The following is a 26959-nucleotide window of genomic DNA, read 5'->3' on the forward strand; positions in this document are numbered from 1 at the left end:
TGATGGGTTGGCTGCTGGTCTGTGATGACACAGTGACAGCTGGAGCAGGGGTTGGAGGCCATGTTGTTTCTTAGGCAGTTTTAGGAATCTTTAGTAACCAAAATGTTAATGTAAAGCTTTGTGAGACAGCCTGAATCAGCCTTGATTCCTCTCACTCGGGCTCACTGCCCCCTTTGGGCTGCAATTAGTATAAGAAATCCTTTAAAAGAAACTTCATGGGAAGAGGGGAAGGCCTAGTTCAGGGCTCATTCATTAGTATCAGGTTTGCCTTCCTTAGCTTTCGGCTTGATGGGAAAATAGAGTGTGTCACATACATCACATACATATATTTTCTTAATTGTAAAAGGTAAATACCCTAAAATGTATTCTTAAAATTGTGATTATGTTACAGTGGTTTCTGTGTACCATAGATTAGATTTTTATTAAGGGTTTTATTAAATAACTGGTGTTTCACCAACATCTAATTAAATCTTCTATCTAAATTGAACAGAAAATTATGGGGGAAAAGAAAGCATTTGTAGCCGACTTTATTACAGATAAGGCTATTATTTGTTCATCTTAAGAATTTGAGATCAAATTTACAAGCAGCATCCTCATCAGATTTCTTTTCTGGGCTGCTGAGCCCCAGCCCCTTGAAAGCAGCCCATTATCTCCCCTCCCCCCCTTTTTATTACAGTGTCCTGGTTGTTGGCAACATGCCCGCTGTTTAAGGTTACTTTCATTAATTAACCGAAAGTTAATTTCTTTGCAAGCGAAATCTCTGATCTCATTATGTTGTCTTTAAAGCTGAAAGCTTCAGGTTTTCTGGCCTCCTTTGATGACAACAATAAGAAGCATGCTCTTTATCTTAAGGGAAACTGTCTCCAGGGTTTAATTTAATAGTCCTTGAAATAGTTACAGCACGGCCAGGCAGACTGTAATAATATGCCAGTTCAAGAAAACCTTGCCTCTATCATACTTCCAAAACTCAAGGACTGGTGCAGATATGGCCTGCAGCAGATCCAGTCCCAAATAAGAAGCCTCTCCACCCATTTCTCCTCCTGGACCCGCCCCCTTAGAGAGCTTATGGGAGAAGGCAACAAATACCATGGGATTTGTTCCTCCAGTGTGCCATAGACCAATCCTGCTTTCCCAATTCCTGGCATGTTGTCTGTCTACCTGCCTGTGTTGCATTTGGTAAGCAACAGCTTTTATCACTGAGTGCCACCAATATCTGGGGCCTACTGGACAACCTGTATTCTAGTCTCATTCTTACCTTGTGCTGCGCCCTTGGGTGTGGTGTTACTTAACTTCCCTAAGAATCAGTTACTCCATCAGTAAATTCTAGAGATTATGCAGACAGTGAAGTGATTAATAAGGTAGCCAATCTATAGTGGGTTCTGATAGATCTATGTGTTCTGGTCTTTGGTGACAAATGTCATTGAGAGAGAGGGTATTCGGGTTCACCTGCATCCAGATTGATACACCTAAAGGAGCAATCTAGTGAGGTGGGCAGAATCTGGGGAGCATGCCTAGTGTGGAGTTGATGAGTTGCACTTTGCATGGCCCCAAAGGCTCTTTAAAGCCCTGGACATGAACAGTGTATTCTCCTTGTCTCTATGAGTTAGCATCATTCTCGGTGATAAAATCATGTTGCTTTCTGGAGCATTAAATTCCTTAAGTAGAGAGTGGCCAAAATGTCTTTTCAGAACCACCAGGTATAGGTCACACCAAGGGGACAGACTCTTCAGGTGGCTCAAGTCTCAGGAGCAATCCAGATACACGAAGAAGCCATTTGTATCCCATTGAGTGTAGCGATGTTACACACACACAGCTGAGATTTACAGAGTGAGGGTGGGGAGGTGCTGAGACAGGGTAATGGTATGGGCCACATGCTGCTTCAGAGCCTTGGGAGACTGGGCCTGTGTGATTTGCATATGTTCCCTGTACCAGTTCTTGAGGAAGGATGCTGTTGACTCAACTCAAGCAGGGAGAAATCACTTAGGCAGAAAAGTTCAAGCCTTAGGAAGAAAAGTAAGGTGCCCCCTGGGCCCTTGGCAGAAGTCACAGGCCTAAGGTAATGTATTGGCAAATATCCCGTCTGCCTTGGTGACTTACTTGCTGCTTCCCAATGCTTTTAGGCAGAAATATTGTCAATGCTATTGATTAGTCGATTTGATAATCCAGTGGACTCCCTGATGTGTTAAATTTCCTACTTTGGGGTGGCTGTGAGTGTAGGCAGGGCAAACCCCTCTGTTGGGAGAACTCTAGGTGGTCCTTGCTGGATGATGCTCCTAGTGCAGATTGCTGCAGCATGACAGCTCCAATTATTCCTTTGGATATCACACTTAGCCCCTTTCCAAACGATGTTCTCCTGGCTTTAGCTTAGATTTAGAGACATACTGAGGACTCTGGGGGTGCTGGCATGAGTGGACTTCATTAATTCACCTTTCTGTTATGGGCTCTCATCCTCCTTTCTCTAGAGTTTTCCTTCATTTGCTTGCACTTACTGGGGAAAAAAAAAAATGACATTTGCCTTTCTCCTTGGTGGTTCCCAGATAAGATGCTCAGCCATCTCCATTCCTTTATAAGTGTACAGCCACTTTATGAAAGTGTATAATTCATGGCGTATAATGATCAGAGAGAGGCTGGCCTTAGGCCATCGTGATGTCTCCTCCCAGGAGCTCACCCATCGATGGCACACAGGCACTGGTGCCCATTGGCATGACGCAGGGAGACAGAAGCGCCCACTTGTGTTTCTTTTTAAACTGTTCAATATTTTATTTATGAATTATACTTATTTATCTATTTAGTAGGGTAGGGCATAAGGCTAGGTGCATATTCTAAGGAGCATGTGTGATGATCAGTTCTCTCCTTCAACCCCGTGGGGCCAGGGATGGAACTCAGATCACCAGGCTGGGTGGCAAGTGACTTTACCAGCTGAGTATCTCACTGGCCCTATTCACCTTTCTTCGGGAGCTGGCTTCTCACCACCATCCCTTTTCCAGGTCCCCCAGCCTTGTTGAAGGTGTACCACGCTCACTGGGACACCTGTACTTCCAGAGGTTACTGTCCCACCTCCACTTAGCTCAAGGCACTGGATATAAGTTACATTTTCCATCTTGCTACAAAAGATCCAGGATGGCCTCTTTAATCCCCTTAGCAAAATAACAACAACAACAATAAGCCTGCAGGCAGAACATAGCAAGCCTAATTCATATTTTTTTAAACTGAAAACAAATCATAAATACCTGAGAAATGAGGTTCATAATGGAAGCTCCAAAAAGCCCTTTAACCCGGGCAGGATCCTATAACACAATTATATACAATTTCACACTTGGCTAGAGCTGTTATTTGAGCAAAATAACCATTTTTATTTTTCCTGCTTACACTAAATGAACCACAAGATCCATGCATCCAACTGCGGAGAAATGCAGGCATGCTGCCCTGTGTGCATCTCATCAACAAGCTCCAAGGCAGGATCAAAAGAGTTAATAATTGGATCCTGCCCACAGCAACCACACAATTAAGGGCAAGATTAGCAGAGATGAAAAATGTATTGTGAAAATGTAGTGACGGGGACTGAGAAAACAACCCAAGTGCTCTGTCGCCACAATCCCAATGATCAACTCTATTACACCAATAATAGAAGAAAAAGGAATTGCAGTGGGGATAGGACAAATCTTTTTTAATCTGCATTGTCATCCCAACTAAGTCCCAACCCATTTGTATTAACCTCTGCTGACAGAGTCACATGACGGACATAATTTCTTATAATTTACCAGCTATGGATCTAACCTTTCCTCATCAAATATTCATAAAGGCAGGATTCTCAATGATTTTCTGTCTCTCTTCATATTTACAGCTTGTTGTCTTCTTCCTTTTTACAGTAATTTGGACACAATTGAAGTCAAATGGAATTAGAGTTAAATGCCTTTAGCAAAATAGGTGCCTAAAAGCAAAGACTTGGGGGAGGGGTTGTGAACTGCAGGGGTGAGGCTTGTAGTCCCAGGCCCCTTGGCATCTTAGGGAAGACCACTTAGGGAAGGGCAAGGCAGAGTCAGCTGAGAGAGCTGACACTTTCCTTTTGGGGGCCATCTAAGAATGTGCCCACTTTGCTGTGGAGGGTGCTCCGGGCAAAGAGCCCTTGCCCTGTCCTTAAGACATGAGGGAACTTGGGCCTCCATGACCAGGCATTTTTTGAGCATGTGTGCCCAGAGGGGCCAAAGAAGCATGCCAGGGGCTTCACAGAGGGCAAGGAGAGGCAGTTGGTACAGTTAACTCTGAAAACAAACAGGGCTGCCTGCAGCCAGTCCTCGGAGCATTTGGTAGAAACAGCATCTGTTTCCACTTGCCAGCTTTGTTTTGACAAGTTTTCTTAACAAGCGTGCAGAGGGGAGAGAAGTCTGACGTTCAGGATTAGGAACTGGTCCTTTCTACTCCTTCTTAACTCTCCCGATGCTGAGCCTCAGTCTCATTCACAGAAGTTTAGAGTCACAAGGTGGACTCTCAGAATAGATCTCCCCTCCAGCCCTCCAAGGAGCCTGCCTTTATTAAAGCAACAAGGAATACTGTGGGTAAATTTCCTTTACAGTGCAAAAGACCTGCTTTATCTGGTTGACCTGTCTAGACCAGGAATTTAGTTCTCACTGGGTTCCCAGAAGTGGCTCTGAAAGTGTGGAAACTGGGACTGAAGGCATCATGACCTTGAACACCTGCCGAGCCTCCCCAGCTGAGGAGAGCCATTTATTTGAAGTTGTTTGTACCTCCATCTATTTTCAGTTACACAAGTATAATGCACAAATATATTCCCTTTATAAAAACGGCAGATTTTTAGATAAGGACACAGATCACCCGCACAGGCCCTTTGACCCCAGATGTTATTCTGTGTAGCTGTAGATAGTGCTTGGGCCCCATAGACAAATGTAACTGGTTCCTTTGCTGGTGAAATCAATGTCCACATTGGTTTTTGTTGTTGTTGTTGTTTTGTTTTTTAAATTAACAATTGTCTTGTGTTTGGAAATCTTTCTGTGGCAGAGCATATTAATCTCCCCCATTTCACCGTTGCCAGGACATCCATTCTGTGGGTATCCTGCAATTAATACAGCAGTGGAAACTGGTTTCTAGGTTCTCAAATTCTGGAGAACATCTGTTTGGAGGTGAGACAGTTTGGTAAGACTATCTAACTGGCATACTGACTAGTACAAATAACAATTCAAAGATGTTTGTACTACCCTTTGTTTGTACTACCCCCATTGAATGCTGGAGGCTGGAGACTCAACTCAGAGCCTTGCTCATACTACCTGAGCACTCTTCCACTGAGCTATAGTTAGTAGATACTTTGTATCCTAGTACCCACAAATAAATAGGTATTCCAAACATGGCAGTGAATTAAATATTCTCAGCATGGGAAAGAAAACACTGTGCTGTCAGGGGTGCCCTCATCTTTGTACAGAGTTTCTTGTTTCATGGACTAGTTACTCACACTGGACTATGTCCTCTGAACTGCAGCTGCCCACTGGGAATGCCTTTAACCGTAGAGGGTGCTCCCCTACATGCTGCTGGGTACTCACTAGCCTTATCTGCCAGCATCCACATTTGAGAGAGGTGACAGTGACTATGGCCTACAAATCAGGATATGCACAGGTGGCCTAAATAAATACACCTCCAGCAGCCTCTTGCTAGGAGTTGGGAGAGTTAAATCCCATGCACAGCTTTTGTTCAAGGTCTTAGAGATCATCCTTAGGTGTGATTGGGGAAGTGCTGAGATGCCCCCCAACCCCTGCTCCTCTGGCTTAAAGAGACAAGCATAAGCCGGGTGGTGGTGGCAGAGGCCTTTAATCCCAGCACTAGGGAGGCAGAGGCAGGCAGATCTTTGTGAATTTGAGGCCAGCATGGTCTACAGAATGTGTGCCAAGACAGACTCCAAAGCTACACAGAGAAACCCTGTCTCAAAAAGCCAGAGAGAGAGAGAGAGAGAGAGAGAGAGAGAGAGAGAGAGAGAGAGAGAGAGAGAGAGAGAGAGAGAGAAGTGAAGCATACACACAGCCAGATCCTGTGAGCTTACAACGCTAGAGAAAGAAAACCTCCAACCAAGTGTTCCAGTGAAAGATTCTAGAATGTGAAAACAATTCACACCGGTAACTTTTAGTTTTAGGAAACATCTTCTTCCCGGGTTAACAGTACAATAGGAGCTTCTGCTTGTTTGAAGGCCGCTGAGTATCTTGAGGATGGTGTAGTGTAGAACAGCCCGAGCACGGGAAGGGAAGCACTAGGAAGCATGTAGCCTTCCATTCCAACCTGACTCAGTTCCTCATTCCAGGCTGAGCTGTGCTGTATGCAAACTGCTGGGTACAGTGGTACTCTCCTATAAACCCGCACTCAGGAGGCAAGAGAATCTCAAGTTTAAGGACAGCCTCGACTGAGTAGCAAGGCACATGCACACATGTGCCAAACAAACCTACAAAAAGTTAGTGGAGGAAAAAAAAGCATACAAATTGGACATCACCAAAATTACAGACTTTTGTGCATCAGAACCATATAAAAAAAGTTAATTGTAACTGCCAACTTGAGGAAATCTGGACTCAACCAAGAGACCTGCCTCTGGGCATTTCCAGAGAGAAGACTTCCCTGGGAGGCCCAGACTGAGAGGCCCCGAGGGAAGCAAAACTAAGAGAAATGTAAGCCTATCATCTGAAGTTACAGACAGCAAATGCAGCGACTGAAAACAACCCGCCAGCTCTCCACCACAACACACTTACCTCAACCCTATGACTTCAGATAGCTACAGTTTGTTGTTTCTTACCTGGGCTTGAGACTCTTGTCATCTGTTGGTGGTCCAGGTCTCAGCTGGTCACACAGGACTCTGGTAGTGGCTGGGGCACAGAGCTTCTTCAGCCATGAGATTTCCCAGCTTCCTTCTTGGCATTTCAGGAAGGCTTCCTCCCTGAGGTCTCTCTAGCAGAATAGCATCCAGTCTTCAGAATCAGCTCAAGACTCCTAAAGGATACAAAAGCAGAAATCACCAAGGTTGTAAGAAATTAGTCAGTGTCACCTCTCCTGTCACCGGGTTCTTAAGAGCTAGTTACCACAGACACTATTCACACATGTGTGGAATAAGGGAGACTAATGTAATACCAATGTGTAAAGAATGCAATATTTCATGTAATGCCCATAGTTGACCAATCAAGAAACAGTGGTCAGTGCATACTAGAGGCAGCATGGGAAACAGATGAGCTAGGGAGGGACACTATTCTATCATCCTGAACTGTCTTCTATATCATTAGATTTAGAACTTCGGGGTGACTCGGTAACACTGGAGGATAATGATTTGCATCATGGGCTCTGGGGTACAAGCTCTGGTGGCTTAGGTAAGTTACATGCCCACACAGTGTTCCCATCTGTAAGGTGGAATGCTAACTATACCAGCATCACTGAGAGCCACTGACATCTGGACACAGAGAGATGCTCAAAAGATGTCACGTAGACGCAGGAAGGGCCAGAGGATGCTGGTCCCCGACTTTGTCACAATCCAGTCTGTTAGCATCACTGTAAGCTGAGGGAGTAGCAGATGAGATTAGCTCCCAAGGACAGAGGTTCTATCAAATTTGAAGTTGGGAAGAGCAAGCATGGCTGTCAGAAATTACCTCGCTGAGAAATGGTAAGTCCTTCCTTTCCGGGGAGAGCGTCGGAACCCTTACACTGGAGCTGTTCCTTGTCCTCATCTCTACCCACAATGGAGAAATAATTCACAGGTCCGCTGCCCAAAGACCTCTCTCCTGGAAAGGAACTTTATAAATCATTTTAAAAGAGTTAGTGGCCATAGTTCCCAGGCACTTCCAGGAGACCAACTTAGACCCAATTAAATCCTGTGCAGTGTGTATCTGCCGCTCTTCCGAACAAATCTCTCCCAAAAGGCCAGTCATGTGGACAGGCCTAGGCACAACTGTCCAGGCATTTACCTTCTTTTCTCACCCAGGGGAGAACTCACATGTCTTCCTCACCCAGAAAGCAATACCATCTGGTCCTATCTCCACCATACTAACCATTGTGTCTTAAAATACCATTCTTTTTTCTTTTTTTTCTCCACACGCTTGGGGGTAAAAAAAAAAAAAAAAAAAAAAAAAAAAAAAAAAAGTGAATCAACAGTATAGAGTTTGTGGCATTGCTTGAAGGCCAGAGCAAAGGCCATCCATGCTTCACAGGGAAGGCCACTTGCTGGTAGCATGTCCAGAGCCTGGCCTTGGAACTTACTGACAGGCACCTCTGGGCACCAGGCATCTCTCAGGCAGTCTGCACATAGAAAGAGCAATTGAAATAAGCCAGCAGAGGATGCATAATGGCCTCAGTGAGGCAGGCTGGTCCAACTCCCAGGTGTTCTCAGCTGCAGAGTGTTCTTCCAAAAAGAATAAATTGCAACTTAGCAGTCTGCCGAGAAGCCTGGCTCCCCAACAGGCCAGGCTCAGGGCGGAAGGTCACAGCAGCTAATCAGGCCTCACTGTGCTGGCCCGGCTCACGGCCCAGCTCTGGCCATTCCCAGCTGCCCTGTCTCCTGCCCTGCTTGGGAAGAAGCAGAGCTTCCCTGTTAATCGGCCATTTTCAGAAGCTAGAAGGTAGCTTGTCATGGGCCTCCTGTTCCCAGACTCCTCTCTAATGACATGCTGCTCCAGCAGATGTCATCCTTTGATTCCTTATGACCTTCTGCTTGTGGGCAAATGAGAAAGTGCCTGGACTCCACAGTGAGGGCCTCTGGGTGTCTGCACAGAACCTCTGTCATCCACTTCACCCCCTCATCACTATCAGACATCATGGCAAGGACATGGCCTTGCTCATTTGTCGTGTGGGAAGAGAGCCTTCTTCCCGGAGCCAGGGGCTATAAGAGGAGGTGGCCAATACTGGCCAACCCTTCAGTATTTACCAGATGTGACTCCAGGTCTCTGTGCTGTCTCAGCTTGACAAATGATACAATGCCTCTTAAGTGCTCTCCTCAAGGTCACCTTACAAGTAAGTAAACTCAGGTCCTAGGAGAATGAGGTTACCCCCGGACAGTGATGGAACCATAGACCCAAGCTCTCAAGGCCCAGAGGAACATGTTTGGCCCTACCATCCACTAGAGAACATGACTAGAAGAGGTACCTAATGCCTTGAATCCCCTGCCTTTCTCTTTCTGGGGCCAAGATAGAGAAAGGGCCATGTGCCCTGTTAGCCAAAGGATTAAGGATGCAAGTACCCCCAATAGGGCCATCCCTCTGGCAGTCTCCTTTCTTCCTAAGGTCCCAGGAGGCTCTGTTCAGAGACAGTGTCCCCAGAAGCACATAGGGATCCTAGAATTCAGTCTGCTCCCTCTTTGTAAAAGCTGCCTTGCAAGCCAAGTCATTTTTCAAAGCAGCTCAGCTCTGGTTCTGAAGCTGGCTCAGGCATACAAGGCCTCTTCCTCAGCCTGAATCCATAACAAAGAAAAGTAAAGGAACACCACCTCAAACTGGATTTGAGCAGAGTTCTGGGGCAGGGACGCCCTTGGGTAGACTCGGGATCACGGGAGGCTTAGCCTGTCTCTTAAGTTCTAGTGCAAAGGGGACAATTCATGAACACTGTCAGCACAGTAAGGCTCCCAGTCTACCCTCCCTCTCAGCCCCAGAGCTCCTGGAAGCCAGGAGACTCCAGGAAGATCCTCTGCGAGTTTCCCCAGGTCTGTGTGGGGACGAGCATGAACGCTTCCTCTAGTGGGAGCTCCTACAAAGCACAGGGATGGAGGCCTCCTGTGTGAAACTCTCCAGTGGTTCAGCCCTCACTTAGGAACAATCTAGTCTCCATGGTGGCCTCTGAGACCCTAGGTTTCACTGGCCCCGTCTTCAGTCCCCTGCTCACATTCCTCCAGCCACAGAGATGTAACTTACTCTGTGACAGATAAACACCTACCAGAGCCACCCTGCCAGTGCCTCCACATGTACCCATTTGCTCTTTTCTTCACATACCTTTATAACTTGCCACAGAGCATTTGTCTCTACAAAAACCCTCTTACTATTTATTGACTTACAGACTAAAGCAGAAAAGTACTGATTTCTACCACCACCCACCCACTCATTCCTTCTTCCTTAATATAGAACTTCAGTTCTGATGCAGAAGAAAGGGGCAAGGCAGCCACTTTCCAGCCTCCCTTGTAGGCTGGCCTTCTGAGAAAAAGACACACTTCACCCTCTTTCTTTCTCCTACCTGCCAAGGACTCTAGTATGGTAGCTAGAACATACTGGACCACAGGAGACCTCAAGAAAGACAGCCATGTGTGGATGGCAGAGCAGAACATGGAAGGAGCAGCAGGTTCCTTTAAATCTTCCTGGGGCCTACATCCCTGCACTTCTTAAGTGTGAAGCAAAGATGAGCATCCTTCCCCTTTTACCATCATAGTCCCTAGACCCCTTGCCAGCAGCCGAATGTAGGTTCCCTTCCTATTTTACTGCTTGTTGCAGATGCTTTCTACTGCTGCGATAAAACATCCTAACGAAAACCAACTTGGGCTCACACTGGCATGTTACTCACCATCATTGAGAGGAGTCAGGGCCGGTATTGATACAGAGGCCACAGAGGAACCCTGAGTTCAATCATGCTATGCTTTGGGCCTCTCTTCTTCATAAGAGCCACACATAAAGATCCCTGCAAAGGAGTAATTCTCTCCATCCTGCAAAAGAAATGACCGCTTAGAGCCTGTAGACTTTGGCTAGTGGCCCAGGGGAGTCTCCCGTGCACATATGTTATGTCTGAGAGAGTCAGAACCTGCCTGCAAATCACAATGACAGTGTCTGGTGGTACTTCTGATTCTACCAAAAAAGGAACATGCTGGGCTCGTGTGTGTGTGACACTGTGGCCTTGTGACCTGGAGCAAGGCTCCCAGTTGGCTTGTCTCCAAGGATTAGATAACACCTCTGTGTGCTACCCTGGTGGTAACAAGCATGTAAGTTTGTGTATGTGGGTCTTTGTTCAGAGTTAGGGACATTCTTAAGGGTTGTCTTACCCAACCCCTTATATAGGTGAGACAGGGTGGCCAGAAAGTCAAGGTTTTATCTGAGGTCACATGGTAAATTAGTGGCAGAACAAGGTCCTAGATTCTCAAACCCATGTCCTCACCACCACAGCATCGTCCTTGTCCACAGGTAATAATGTATTTATTATTATGACTCCATCTGACATTCTCTCCATTGCTGCTGTTAGGGTTCTGCAGTAGGGAGATTGATTTCATCTAAGCAGTTCAGGCACAAGTGTTTTCAGCCGTTAGTGTGTTCCTATGTGTCAAAGTCTACTCTAGGCCTAGAGAATGGAGCAAAACAGCCCAAAAGCCTTTCTTTGGAGCCTCTAAGCAGTATCTTGGAGGGCAAGAAGGAATGTTAGCACCATAGACAGTCGAGAGGGGAATCCTGAGTGGAAGGAGCAGCATGCTAATGCCCTGAGCATGTTCTTGGCCTGCTAAAGCCAGTGTGTGTGTGGAGCCAAATGCACAAGTAGACCAATGGAAAGAGAGAAAACTAGAGAACTGGAGACAGATACACAGGAAATAGAGAAGGCTCTTCTGGACCATGGAAGCAATGTTGGCCTACTTACTCCTTCTCCCCCCTCTCCTCCAAAGTACCAAGATTACACTACTCACTACCATGCCCATCAGAATTTGACTTCTACTTACCTGTTAAGTCTGTGCAAATCATGAGTGTACAACTGAAGTCTGGTGTGCCCTTAGTGAGCAGGCATCTCTTATGTCCACCTCATCTTCTCTGGAGTCTGAACGTAAACTGTTGCCCAGAACTTGGTATTGGGTGATCCAGACCTCACTATTGCAAGCACCATGAACCTTTGAGCTCCTGGACCTCAAGTTCCAAATAGGGTTAAAATAGACTTGAGTGGGAGTTTCTCAGCATCCAAACCCTAGTTAAACAGGCTCCTTCCACTCAGAAGTATTTTCAAAACTGGCAATGCTGTGGAGACAGACCCACAGGTGAGCATATGGGGAAATATAGACTAAGATTTTTAACAGCTTACTGTTCCAGTGCTCATCCCTTAGTCAGAACATCTGGCTTTAGATTCAGAAAGCCATTGTCCTTTGCTTGGCTTATCTCTCCAGAGCATGAATGGATTATGCTCCAGTGTCTGTCTGTCTGTTTGTTTTTTACTTTACAGGCAAACAGCCTCTGTAAAAACCAGACACCCTGTGTATAAATCAGATTTTTCTGTGACGTCTGCTTCTTGCCTGGGTATGTAATTTCTAGGTTTGAGAATCAATGGCATTGGCTCTCTTGCTTTAATTTTTATAATTATGTTTATTGCCCATGTGACAGCTGTTATCTGATTCTAAGTAAATGGAATTTTTCCAAACATTTGAAAATCCTAAGATTTTCAAAGACTTGCAAATCCTGAGAATTGCAGGAAGAAATGTTTCTTGAAATGCTATGAGTGCATCTAAAACCACACTGACTTGAATTTCTGGTCCCAAGTTATTCTAGAATCTTTCTGAAGTTTGAGACTATCCCATGCAAACTTGACTTAGGTTTCAAGCAACAGGGAAGTCACGAAATTGGCAAGGGTTATCTTTTGTCAATCACAGCTCTTTGTGGGGTGTCGTGCTGACAGAGAGACAGTGGAGAGACCGTATTTTATGGCTGAAAGCAGGGCTTGATCATACCCAGTGGGGATTTTGTTCCAGTAATTGCATCCAATTGGACCTTATGCCACAGTACAGGTACGGCATTAATAACACTCATTAAGTTGTATGCCCGTGTGCTTTCCCTCCCAATGGCTGAGTCATTGGCAGAATATATTTTCTTCCAAAGTGTTTGTTTTCATTGTTGCCCTTTAAAAATAATGAGTTCATTCTATTCCCTTGCAAGGAAAGCTACTCTAGCCTCCTTTGAAATTGTATAGCTTTTGTCAAGCCCATTTCTGCAGTGCGTCCATAGCTTTGTGTGCCGGGGAACCCAACCCGGCCTCTCTTAAAGCTTCTAACCAAGTTGCTTCAGACTTGATACATAGAACTGCCAACCCGCTTGACCTTTATATTGTTACCCTTGAGCAGGTAGAAGTCATGCAGGTTTCAGGTGACCCTATCATGTGACCAGAGATCAAAGGTCAGCAGCTCCTAAATGTTCTGCTGTCAAGGTAGCCCATTCATCACCATCATTATGCAACTGACAAGCCGACAAATGAACCTGGGATAAAATTATTCCCAACCTTCTGCCTCCAGGATTTACACCAGAGAGGTGGGCCAAGCGGTCTCATGTATTAAGTGGTTGCATGAGCCTGCCAGCATCCCTGAAGTAGGTGGGGATGGGGGGGGGGGACTTTGGGAGACCTGATAGATGCTCTGAACCCTGGAAAGTCACCAGTTGTCTGCTTACCAGGCCCAGTTGCTTATCTACAGAAGCTGTCCTGTCCCTGGTTTCCTCTGCAATGAAGATGAATTCAGTGTTCTGTGTGATCACAGAGACATCCTATGTCCCTCATTACATCCCTGCTTTAGCATCACTGTGGTCCTTTGGGCAAGTTCACATGGTACAGGTTTGTCTGAATAGCCTGCTCCTTGAAGTCACTTATAAAATTAAGGTTCTCAGGACCCTCCTCTGGAGAGTCTGACTTGGGGACTTATGCCCTCAAAAACTCCTTTCAACAACCCCCCCCAAGGGATTCTTTCTTTGTTTGCTTTTTTGAATAATACAAAGAGCTTGAGGTTCTGAGTCAGATGAGTCTGGCCTTGAATCCAGACTCTAGCCTATGTTCGGTCATAAAAGCTTAGGTTGATTTTTTTTCTTTTAATCTTCCTGGCTTCAGTTCCTTCTCAGGGACAAGAAACTTACAGGGAAAATGTGCAGAGTATCTGCAAACAATACACATTACCAGCGGTCCTTTGTGTTTTCAGCAGCATTTTTGCTGTCTCTTTGGTCTAAAATTGTCACTGTGGCACAGTCTAGAATAACTACATTTCTCCCATGGCAAGAAAAACCCCAACAAACCTCAAAGAGCCATTTTCAGAGCAACAGGAGTAAGAGGATGCTGTGAGGTCCTTGCAGTATAATCACCTAGCCTGGGGATGGGGCAGAGTTCTGAATGAGGCAGTTCCCAATAGCAACAGGAGGAGGGCGTGATACTCCTTTAGGCTCCTGCAAAAAAGAATGGAGATACCTTTGGGCCATATTGTGACTAGAAAGTAACCCTGACTTAAAATGGCAAGAAACTCTTGCATTCCCATCCATTTAGCTCCTGATCTGATCACACTGTGAATACCTTTCTCTCTCTGGTAGAACCTCTGTCCCAGTTCACTGAGCCAGAAAGACCAGAAGCCCTTAGCGAAGGAAGTCTCTTCTTAGAATCCCATAGTTGGAAACCTCATTGCTCTTTCTCCTTTAAAAACTAAAACAAAACTAAGATCTTGTCGCACATTTTCTGATAAACAACTTACAGTAAGATTCAGAGGTTTCAGAGGTTTCTCTATGGTTGGCTGGCCCTGCTCCATCAGTCCAGTGGTGAGACAGACAGACATCATGGCAGTAGGAACATGATGTAACAGACTGTTCACCATATGACAGACAGGAAGCTGAGAGACAGAGCAAGGGGCTAGGAACAAGATATAGCCTTCAATGGCATACCTCCAGTGAGAGCCAATGATCCATTCAATTGGGAATCCATCAATGGATTAATTCATTGATTGGATCAGAACCCTCACGATCCAATCACTTGCTTCCCTGGTGTTGCTCCTCTGAAATCAAGCCTTCAACACAAAAGCCTTTGGGTATATGCTTCATATGCAAAGCATGCCACTTGTAGTTTCGGGGTGACATGGGGCTAATATTTTGTAAATTATGGGTCATCTACATTGTGAAGGAAAGGGTCGGGAGCTCTGAAAGCTTTGTTATAGTGGAAAGGCCTTTTGAGTCTCAAGGAGGTATGGAGAACACAATCCAGTTCCAGCAGCTACCTTCCCAGCTGCTTCCTTGGCCCAGCCAACAAGCAGTAGAGTCAACACTCCATCCACACACAGTGTTTGACCAAGATCCAAACAGCAGGCTGTCTATGCTGAGCAACCAAGCCATCTCTTGTGCGATGACTGGTTGGCATCATCTTGCTGTTCAAAAGTGTTTGGGGTATATGTGATATTTGGAGCCTTTTAAAAGCATCTTTACAGCCTTTTGTTTGTTAGACAACTCCTTTCTTCCCATGGTGTGAGGCCCAAAGGTAAATCTATAGACAACTAGGATTTAAACCAGGTTCAACTGTCTGTGTTTGAAAAGTGCTGTCTATGAAAAAGGTATGTTGAGCTAGAAGAAAGATGACCTGTGGGCGAAGGTTGGGTTTCCTCCCTCTGATGTGTGTTGACTTTACTGATCTGAAAACACTAATGTGACAGGGAGGCAGGAGGTGAGAAGCCTTTCACAGGGAGAGTGAGTGTGTCCCTCCATGAAAGTCAATTAGGAACTGCTTCTGCAGTAGATAAACTGAGTTATGCAAAGTTGGTAAGCTAACTTATGGTATCACCTTTACAAAGTAGATCATCATGGTAACTGTAAGATGAGGTGGCTTCTTCATTGACAGCATTTTCCATGGTTATGATAGCAGTGTCAAAAATTCACAGAGGGGCCAGTGTGCTAGGATAAGTTTGTGTGTCACATACTTCAAAGACATGTATGTGTGTGTGCATGTGTAGATATATGTGTGTGAGTATAAATATGTGTGTTTATCTGTTTGTGTGTTTACCTGTTTGTGTGTTTACCTGTTTGTGTGTGTAGGGGCAGGCGGGGAGAGTCTCTGCAACCCAGACTGGCTTTGAACTCACAATTGTGCTTTTTCTCCTCCATGCTGAAATCTTAGGTATGCCACCACCATGCCAGCCTAAGGCCGAGATCATTATACCCCTGCCCGCACAGCACACATGCTCACACTGAAAGAAATTGAAACAAAGCACAGTGAGAAACAGTACAATGAAATGCCCTGAGGTTAGATTGGGGGGGTATTTTTATTATTAATCTATTTTTTTACATTCCAATATAAAGTTAGATTTTAAATAGTGGGTTTAAAGCGGACAACAAGAATAAATCCCTTAAATTGTGTATGTGTCAGGGAATGGGCAGCCATGCTAGATAGAAAACTCTGCATCCCTCTGTATGGCAGATGTGATCCCTCACTGTCCAGAGAAACTGGGTGGGACAGGTATTCCAGGTAGCCACACTGATCTCCACCTCCTTGAAAGCCTCAGGCCTTACGGAACCAAGCTCCCTTCAGTCATTATTTCCTGCTTTCCTCCAGCTGCTCCAGGCACTCAGGCTTGGTGGGTTAGCGTGGATCTCCCCAGTGTTTTTTCCCTGAGGCCTCCTAAGCCTTGAGACTGGTGTATATTGTTTGAGCGAATGTATCTGGATATAGCTGAGATCCTAAAGTAGTCTCTCAACTAACTTTAGCCAGAGTGACCCTCGCCTCACTGTAGGGGAAAATTCCAGGGGAAATTCTGACATGAAAAATACACTTCATTAGTCATTAGAGATTTTCTGGTGATGTTACTAGTTTAAACTAATCTTGCTTTTAGAAGCACCTATCACTTTGTTTTTATTTGCCAGTGCTAAGAGCCTTCCTGGATTGCATGGCATTACCAGCTTCGCTTTAAAAGTAGGATGTGCACCCTGTAGGAGCTGGGTGTGTTGGCATGATTGCATGTATGTGTACTTTGCATTTATTGCCTACTTTGGAGGGCCTCATGTGCATGACCTAATCTCATCTCCACATAACCCAGCAGAGCAGAGGACCGTGCACTTCATGGACCAGCTGAGTAACCTGAGAGCTTGAGATATTTTCTCAAGGTCACCCAGAGACTATAATGAAAGAACTTATGCACTTGAAGGATAAACAGGTATCATTTATTTCTGCAGATAACGCCTGTAAGAACTTCAAAGCCTGAGGGAGAAACGAAAGAAAAGTAAGGTTGTTCAATTATTTGCTATAGCAAGAATCCTAGAAATAAGAAAAAGTTTGTGCCCCCCCTCCACACACCCCATAAGTGTTTTGAACTCTCCCAAAAAAATCTCAGTTAGGGAAGAAAAGCTAAGTAGTTGATGGACAGGACCCATTTTGATGGAAATGGAAATCCATGATGAAGATACAGGATGTGATGCAAAGGGCACCCAGCTTCTGTGTAGGGGCTGGGCCCAACCAGCTTCCTGCCAGCTTCTGGATTAACCTGGGATAAGGCAGGCCTCATGCAAACAGGAATCTAGATGCTAGCCCCTACCATCTCCTCCAGCTTTCTGAAGGAGGAACACAGCTCTGGGTACTGGACCTTTAAATAACAGATTATAGTTGCTATCCTCAGTGTTTGCTTCCCCAGGAAAGAAATTTCATTTAGTGATTCATTTTTCTTTTCTCTTCTTGGCCTGTGCTTGATGACATTTCTCCATGAAGTTCGTGTGTGTGTGTGTGTGTGTGTGTGTGTTTAGCTTGTCCATCCTCATGAATCTATTAGCAGAAACCATTTGTCCTGAAACTTTATCCTTGTCTGGAGAGTGTCGGAAATGTTACCTGTTCTTCTTTATTTGTTGCAAAATTTAGGGACAAGGAAGAACCATATGTGTTTTCTTAAAATCAATGGCCAGCACATTACTGTAAAACCTATTGATTAAAAACACAAAGTATAATGTTAGTCATTTAGTCTGTGAAGTGACGCGATAAGGGAAGAAATTTATCCTTTGACTTTTGCATTAACCTTTATTGACTGCTTGCATACCCATAATTAACACACACTTTAGCTAAAGTGGTTAATTTTAGCATGGTGACCAATGTTCACTAATGTAGCTGCCATCTTGATCACCCAGATGTAAAGGAAGCCCTGGGGGAAATCAGTGAGTTACACCTCAGGGTGGAGGCTGCAGGACCTCTGGGCCAGCCGGCTTCCTGCACTCTCCCTAGGTTGTTCAGAGAGAGCCACTCCTGAGCCGCAAAGAGCTTTGAGTGTGGCCCATCAAGTCCTTTGAATGGAAGCCAGGTGAATGGGAAAGAGAGGGATGAAGGACTTGTAGTTTTCTGTTCTGTTCTGTTCTGTTTGGCTCCATTAAGTATTTCAAGCGAGGGGCAGGGTTTTCTAAGCTGATCCAGGTTTACTTGCTAACTCCAGAAGCATCTAAAAATGGAGTTTTTCCCTTAGGAAATGAGAATGAAGGCTGGAAGGGGAGGCTGTGGCTTCATACCAGGTAGCTAGGGACAGTGACAGCTGAGAAGAACACTAAGTTCGGTAAGATCTTTTAGATTTTCTGAAAAGATTATTCAATCCTGGCTGTGAAAACCGGCTTATTTTCTAGGAAAAAGCCCTCAAGTCCCTACTTTCAAGCACAGATAGTTTGTATGCAGTAACATGAACGCATGGTGACAGTGAATCTTGTAAAATGTGGGGAGTAGCTGAGCTGGGAAGAGTGGCTGGCATCAGGATTCTTTGTTGCAAGTAGCAGAAAAACCTACCTTAGCCAATAAAGCTTGAGAGAATGAAGTCTGCAGAGACCTAACTCCACCTTACAATATGGCGTAGAAATCTGCCTCTGGTGGCAGAAAAGCAAAATGACCGTGGGAGGTCAGGGTTGCACAGATCAGGAGAGAAAGAGAAAGAGGTATTTTCCCTCAGCTCCTGCATCAGAACTCAACTTGATTCTGGTTTCTCTGGGTTGTGTCCTGTGCCTCTCTAGCCACTTCTTATGACCAGGAGTAGGCGGTACTAACTGCACCACCATGCTTGGCATTTCTCAAACACATCTGAAGACACTCAGGGCCCTCTCTTGTACAAGGAACTATAGGCTCCAGGGTTAGCATACTAAGAAACAACCCAGTAAGTGGCAAGTCTACCCCTTCCTTAGTCTGCATACTATAGCCCGCCACTAGAAAGTTGCAGCAGCTTCACTGGGTAAGCCTGTGTCTCAGGATGTTGCCTGTGACAAGATTCAGTCACAGGCTGTTGGATTCAAGGCAGAAAGAACTATGCCAGGGCTGCTGAGCTTCCCCTAGACAACCTGTTCAGGGACTCCTACCAAGGGACTTTGGAAGGAGCAGAGAGCTATAGCTTAACAGTCCATACTCTGGTGGCATCTCTCATCTGTCACTGGCACTCATGGTGGAAGTAATGATAGTGGTGATATTTAATAGTTACCAAGCTGTGTGCTGGGCAGTATTCCAGATACTATCTCTGTCCATTCATTTAATCACAGCACACCCATAAGTCAAAATGTTATTTTTGCAACATGCACAAGCATGAGCACGTGCGCGCGCGCACACACACACAAACACACACACACACCAGCTTGCTTGTAGGGAATATCTCCCCAGAGTCCTTAGGCATGCTTGAAATAATGACTGATAATTATAATTTTTCCGGGGTATACATGCCTAGGATATAGTTTAATTTAAAGATAGGCACCGAAAAAGATGAGCACCAGTAACTAATAAAACAGAACCATTTTAACAGTGTGTTGCAATAGAATTAGGTGAATTCAGTTGTCATTCTCAAAATGCCTCACGTTCCACTCACCCTGAGGGTAGTGCTTGCCTTTGAGATGCCTACAATGAGGAGGTGAGCTGAGATGGGTAACAATAACATGGGTGCTTCGTGCAGCCCAGGGCCACTGTTGACCTTCTGACCTTGTGTCAGGAGGATTGTCCACTCTCTGTGACTCCAGATAATGGTGATTGGACCAAGTGGCTTGTACAATGTACTTACAGGGTTATGAGAGACACAGGTGACTCACATCCTGGGTGGAACACAGGATCCCATCACACTGCTCAGAATTATGCACAACTTAAAACTTGTAAATTATTTCTAGAATTTTCCATTGGTTGACTGTGGGTAACTAAAAATAAATGCATAGATAGCAGGAACTACTGAACCATTATTATTATTATTATCATTATTATTATTATTATTATTCCCATCACTACCATTAGATCATAAGCAGCATCATAAGATAAAGAAGTGCCCAAATGATGTGTCCCTCAGAAGCAGCACCTCCAGAGAACAGTGTGACCCTTGATGCTGCCATCTCCCTACTGCCCCACCTAAGGACACTGAGACTCTAGCAAACAGGTGCTTTGAGCAAGATGTAAAACATAACAGCTGAAAGAGCACAAGCCTCCAGATCACTCTCAATCCTGGTTTGTCCCCTTCCACAGTCTGGTGTAGCTGGAGGGGGCGGGACCCCTTCTCAAAACTGGTATCTTACTTAGCTCTCTCACTGGCATTTGGAAATTAGCAAGGGAGAGAGAGAGAGAGAGAGAGAGAGAGAGAGAGAGAGAGAGAGAGAGAGAGAGAGAGAGAGAGATACATGCCTGTCCACAGTTTTAATGATACCAAGTAGGGCTCTCAACAGCCATCCTTGGTGAGAACAGTGGCAGCAAGCTGGGAAGCAGCTTGCCCAGAAGCAGGCCAGCATGCACATAGCTCTGCCATGGGCCTGAATATTTTTAATACTTTCTCAAAGTGAGGAGGCAAAACCATTTGACAGCTGAGAAAGCATCTCTATTGACTTTTTACAAACCTTATGATATTCTAGGTGGATCAACACTTATCACAGCCCTTTAATCTGCCAAGCAGGATAATATGTGCACGGATAATTTATCCACTGTGAGATTGAAATGCTCAATTTGGAATAACTTTACCTACCCAGTAAATTGAGCATTACTCTGCTATTCTGAGGTCAAGAGAAAGCACAATTTAAAAAGCTTTGCTGGGTCCCTTTGTAATTAGTCGCAGCTTCCCTTGAATATTAATTTCCCCCTCGTCTCTTTCAAGTGATTTAGAGACTGTCACAGGAATTGCAGAGACGCACCCTGAGAAGGGCGACAGCAAGCAGCGTGGGCTCCAGCACCTATTATGAAGTAGGCTGCCGAGCATGCCCTCTGCCCCCCATGCTGCGTGTGCTCATCAGCACAAACAGTTGAATATTTATGCTAAGAGGATTGTCAGGAGCTGCTTCTGTTGCTTTAATTCTTGTTTTAAATAAATAATGAGAACATTTAAACACATTACTCTTCTTGGGGCCCTGAGGTCAGCTAATCTTATTATTTATGAAGTGATGTGCTACATAATAGTACTTAGTGCATGTTAACAGACGCTATTATCAGGGTCTGATGCGGAGAGCAGAAGATATATTGGAATGTTACGTGTAATGTACGACGGATTGAGTGCATAGGATGCCGGTATAGCAATTAACCACATGCGAAAATAGGTGTAAAGTTGAAGTATGCTTTCCCCTGGGAATCCCCTCACCATTAATAATCCCCCAGAGAAGAAACGTCTTTCCATGAGGATCTCACTGAGTCCTATGACTTTAAGTGGGTGTGGCCACTTCTACTGACAACAAGCGGGGAGGGCAGAGGTAGGGGCACCCACCCAGCTGTTGCAAACACAGGTTTGGTGTCTGTGCTCAGCTTATAAGGAATCATTCATCACTTAGTACACCCATTTCTTTTTTTTTTTTTTTTTTATGGCCCTCATTTTTCAGATAACTAGAACTGAAGCCAAAGCATTTCCCAAGCCCAATTTTAGATGAGCACAGCTCTCCAAGAGGATGGTACCTCGGAGATGTGAGCATGTTACCCCAACTTTTTCCTAGCAGGCTATAATTTAGCAGCATATGATAATTAATTTCTCTACTATTGATGAATAATCCATTTAATAAAAACGGTGATTTAAGTGTTTTCCTTGGGGACTAACTCTTGCTAGCCTCTTAATTTAATTTGGTGGAAGTTTTCCCACCTATTCATCAGCGGAAATGATTATTAACCTCTATTTGCATATATCCTTATAAACCTCTCTCTCCTTGGAGTGCCTTTTTCCTGAGCCCAGCAAGCTGGGACACTTGTAAATCTCCAGGATCTCCAAAGTCAATCCTGGCCTGTAATATTGTTTAATCTATTCTTGGACGTTTTAATGCAGTAAATTCAATTTAATCTTTCCCAGTAATCTAGTAATACATTGAAATCCCACAAACATTTAAATCTGATAATGGCTTAATCACACACTTTAAATAACTGTTGAGATAATGAAAAAATAATTCACCATTTTAAAGGCAGAGTAACTCAATTTCCCTGGTGATTGGCTTTTCTGAAGCCACTGGAGATGATACAGATCAGGGAATTGGAAAAGCTTGAAGCTCCAACACTCAGAGGGACAGGTTTTCCTCAGAAATGTGTTCTTTCCACCTGGCGAGCATCTCCTCACACTTCACCTTCGTCTTCCCTTTCACAGCTCTTGTTGGAGCATTTAACAGTATTAGTGTCCGCGTTTCCCAGAAGCCTGGAACTTCCGGTGCTTTCCCAGTGGGTTAACGGCTGCTCTTCCTCTCCTAGGTGCCAGTCCAGAATCATCCGGTCTTTACCAGCTCATCAGAAGCCAGACTGCCGGCCCTACTGGGAGAAGGATGACCCTTCCATGCCTCTGCCCTTCGACCTCACAGAAGTGGTTTCCGAGCTCAGAAGCCAGCTTCTGGAATCACGGCCCTAGAGGAAGCACAAGTCTTTGGTGGAGAAGGAAAAGATAGCGTTGGCTTTCCTTCCCAAACCTAGGACAAGGGTAGTGTAAACACCTCTCACCCCATAGGTGATAGGACCTGGGTTCCAATTCAAGACAGCCAGAAAATAAAGCTCACAAATTCTAAAATGTTGAAAAATCACTCAGTATTTTAGTCTGATTTGGTGTTAAACTAGAACACACACACACACCCAAAAAGTATTCCCCGACCTTTTTTGCCCCTTTGGGAACCCTTTTGTCGTGAGCTAAGCCTGTGACAAGCCTCACCTTCTTTCCTCTCTAGCTAGCCACCTCAGAGACTGGGAATAGACCCAGGCATTGGACCATAGAACTGGACAGATCTATCCGAGCTTCTCACCTTAGCTCTGGAGGTTGGACCATCCAAGATGGCAGTTACTAGCTCACTGTGGCTGCAGACCAACTAAATTCAGCTTGATTATAGTTGGAAAAATCCCTTCTTCGGTTGCCCTGGCCACGTGTCAGGTGACTGGCAGGAGGGTATCGGTGACTGTGGTTTTAGGCAACATTTGGATGTTTCCATGTTTCAAGTTTAAACCCTCTTATGGTTTTCTGTAGCAGCTATTACTGCCATAACCATAGAGGGAAGAAAGGGAAAGCAACTGCTGAACAGTAACCCTCCCTCCTCAGAGACGAAGCTCAGTGAGGGCCTGACTGTGAGCCCTGTACACTGCACACGGGAAGAGGAAGGAACAGCAAAGGAAATAGCCACATCCTGGCTTCACGGGGCTTCCCTGATCCAGTGGCAGGCCCGCCCCCTAAAACTCCCCCATTTGCGGGTACTGAAGCACGGGAACTTGAAGGACCCAACTCCCCATCCCAGTGATGCCAGAACATTTTAGGCTAAGGGGAGATGTTAAGCCTGAATTCTAATTTCAAAGTGCCAGGATTACGTTTTCCCACTCACTGTGTGACCTTCTCATGTCCTTGTATCTTAGTTTCCTCGTCTGTATGGTGGGAGGGTTAAAAGTATTAACTGCTAACATGAAGATTAAGTGACATGACCGAGCTACAGACCTGAAGCGATTTCTAGCATACCTAGCTCAACGCCCGATACGTATTAGCGTTGTTATGTGAGCTGCCCTGGATTTGGCAGTCTTCCTCCCCCGCTGCAGTCCTTTACTGTCTGTGTCTCAAGGCCCATATCTTTTTCTGCTGTCCTGAGGCCTTTTGGTGGCTACAGAAATGTTGACAATAGTTAGCCCCTTCCCTCAGCCTATGATTTTCTTGTATTGGTCGGGACTTTCTGCATGTCGAGTGTGTACAAACACAATAGTGTTTTTGCTGCAGTCAGGATCCGGTCTGAGATGCCTTCCCGGGCCAGAATTAGCCCTCGGAGCTGCATTTCCCAAAGAAGCTAGGATTTCGTGGTGCAGGGACCCAAGTCTCTTAGGCCTTGATTTATCCCCTTTTATTACTGAGCTGCAACTTCCTCATCAGTACAGAGGTGAGGTCCATTCTCAGAGGGTACTAGCATAGATGAAGTGAAATGACCTAAGAAAGGTGTAGTTGGCTTCAGATGTCACAGGCTGGCCTATCACCACATCCCCCGCCGCCTGGCTCTGGTTCATTAGGCCCCATGCTACTTCCTCTGTGCTCTATTGCATTAGATGCCAAAATTAAAAATTGGGAGATTCCACATAAAATAAAATTTTTTGCATTCTCTTTAGAAGTCAGGACACCTATGAGCTCCTGGGTCTCTACTCGCATGGCAGTGGCTTGGCAGTGTGTGTGACCTCTGTGCTCTGCTACGACCCTGCTACTCCTTGGCATCATTTTGTAAACATGCTCCTCCCAGCAGTGCTTTCTAAACCTGCTTGCTCACACCCTTTAGTAGAAAGCAGTAGTGTCGAGTGCTCAGTATGTGTTCCTCCTGTTGAACTGTGTTCATGGTCTGCTTGTACTGCTGTGCTGTGTGCACCTGATCATACACAATAAAGATGAGAAACCAAAGTGTGACTGTGGTGTTTTTGTCCTTGCATACAAGGGGGGAAGGGGGTTGCTGGGTGGATGGAAGTGGTTCTCAATCCTCCGGTAGCTCCTACCTGCTTTCCTACCAGTCTTTCCTGGCTGGCAGGTTACAGCCCACTTGAGGAAATTGATCTAAAAGATGCATTACCCTCAGGGGCTTCAGCCTTCCTCTGTTCGGACTCTAGCAGTGTGTGGAGCCCTAGGTCTGATCCTACCACCAATCTGTCTTTCAGGGACTCCAAGGAATGTATACTGTCATGGGGAGACAGACAAGAAACCAATACTGTGATATGATCATCCTAGATGCTTGTGCTTGGAAGGGAAACACCTAGGTGGGGCATGGAGGGGAACTGGTGAGCAGTAACAGAGGAGGAGGGTAGATTATCCAGGGGCAGTGTGGAAGACCTTTCCAGAAGAGAGGATGGCAGTCACAAAGACTACAAGGCTGGGGGGCCCTTGGAAAGGTGGCTTCAAGGAAGAAAAAGAGCTTTTGTGGCCCAGGCGGAGAAAGTCAGGGGAGTCCTGCCATCCCCACTAGAGCAGAAGCAGAAGCAGTGTTGCCTAGGTAATATGAGGATTTTCCACAGGACAGGTGGGGGCAACTTGATGAGATATTTTATGCTTTCAGCCATTGCTCCAACAAATGCTGGATCCTAAGTCATGGGGACAAACAGACCCACTTCCAGGGAGCATCTTGGCAGCCAGGAATTCCATGCTGAGCAGCACCCACAGTGGTCCATCCATTCCTGTTCTTACCAGCAGCCTCCTGCCTGACAGAGTTTTCTAGACAGAAAAGAGTGGGGTCATGGCATGGCTTGTGACACAATTTTAGTAATAAGCTTCCAAATCCATCACTAAGTGAGTGGAGGGGTGCCAGAAATGAGATTGCATGAGCCCTGCCTAATGCTGGGGCACAGGCTTGGTATATGTTTCCAGGGAAGGTATTTTCCAGTGCAACTTTTTTTTTTTTGCCTGCTCTAGTTAAGGCTGATTTTACCACTGGGCAAATTGCATACATTTGGATCCATGCCACACTAAATACTGTTTATTCTGGGGATCTGTCAGAGGCGAGTGCATGGAAGACAAGGGGATTCTGATTTGAAAAGGCGATTCTCATCCAAACAGGTTCAGATGGAGCGAAGCGGCGCGGATTAAAAGGCGCTGAAGTGGTAATGCCGTTTATCCAGTTTGCCTTTGTTACTCTGTGATTAAATGGTATTTTTAATTAAGTTTCATTGGGAGCCATAGGTATCGAGGTGGTGAAATCAATTTGACAACCATAAAGAGGGAGGAAGGCGCAGGCGGGCTGTAATGACTGCCACCGAGACTGCTGTGAGAGCCACAGAGAGCCAGCAGCCCTGAGAGGACAGAGAAGGCAGGCCTGCCATAATGACTTCTAAAAGGAGGCAAGGACACCCAGGGCTGCCACTGTGTTTGGGAGGCCGTTCTGGGGGTTTGCCAGCAAAAGGAGTACTCTTGCTTCCCTGAGACATGGAGAGATTTGGATAGACTCCAGAGTATGCTGGTGACTCCAGGAAGGGGCTGAAGGGCCATTCCCATGTCTCTGTGTGTAGGACAAGGCAGAATGTCCTCCCAAGACCCCTTGCTGCAACCTGGCCATAATCCCAAGTAGCTACATCCATAATCCTCTACTCTGACTTCCTCTTCTCACCATATGGTTCACTTTCCCCATAGAACCTTGCCAACACAGGTTCTTTCTGATATCTAGCCTTAATCTTCCAACAGTGGGAGCTAGTTTTCCTTTAGACACATGCCCATCTATTCTGTTGACATGATTTCCCGAAACCTGAGTCCTGAGTGGCAGTAGAGGCTTATGGATACAGGCTTTCTGGGTCTGTGCTAGTTGTGGATGTGTGACCCTACAGCTACACACGCCTTTCATACCTCTTGTCTACAAAATGGTAGGTGCAATAATGTGACTATTGCCTGAGCAGGTCATGAAGGGCATGCAAGTTCCCATGCATGTAAGAGCAGCAGATGGGGCTAGCACGCATGGGTCTTCAGGAAGTACCGGCCATCATGAATCCAGTTACCTGACATCAAAAAGTCTTGCTTTGTGACTCAGGCAAATGGCTTACCTCTGCAATCCAGTCATCATTGACCCAGTGTGGGGAAGATAGAGATGTGGGCTAACACTTGGCTGTGCCCCACACCCTGCAGTCAGGCACCATCAGTGAGTCCCATCAGACCTCAGTAATCACTCAGCGCTTGTCAGTTACTATAATCGACAACACCCCAACCAATAGTCAATGATCACCAAGAAAGAGAGCACAGCAGCCAGCTACAGTTTGCTTGAGAAGAGAATGCCACCAGCACTTCTTTAGCCCAGTCGCTCTTCATGGCTCCCATTTTTTTTCTCAGGAGATGGCCTGGAACTTCTTATAAATGAGATGGTATGAAAAATGATTCCTTCATACTGCCATTACTGCAGCAGGATTAGGTCAC

General features: G+C 45.5%; 1 protein-coding gene across 2 annotated transcripts in view; it reads left to right on the forward strand.

Annotated features, from left to right (window-relative positions):
- Fto (FTO alpha-ketoglutarate dependent dioxygenase) overlaps positions 1–24473 on the forward strand; it is a 345911-nt gene extending 321438 nt beyond the window's left edge. For both annotated transcript variants that reach the window (XM_051195118.1, XM_051195117.1), the window contains exon 9: positions 22324–24473. In XM_051195118.1, coding sequence (XP_051051075.1) covers positions 22324–22477 — 154 coding nt within the window. In that variant the 3' untranslated portion in view covers positions 22478–24473. The remainder of the gene's footprint in view (positions 1–22323) is intronic.
- The last annotated feature ends 2486 nt before the right edge of the window (positions 24474–26959 follow it).

Source organism: Phodopus roborovskii, unplaced genomic scaffold (assembly GCF_943737965.1).
Source record: "Phodopus roborovskii unplaced genomic scaffold, PHOROB, whole genome shotgun sequence".
NCBI classification, from domain to species: Eukaryota; Metazoa; Chordata; class Mammalia; order Rodentia; family Cricetidae; genus Phodopus; species Phodopus roborovskii.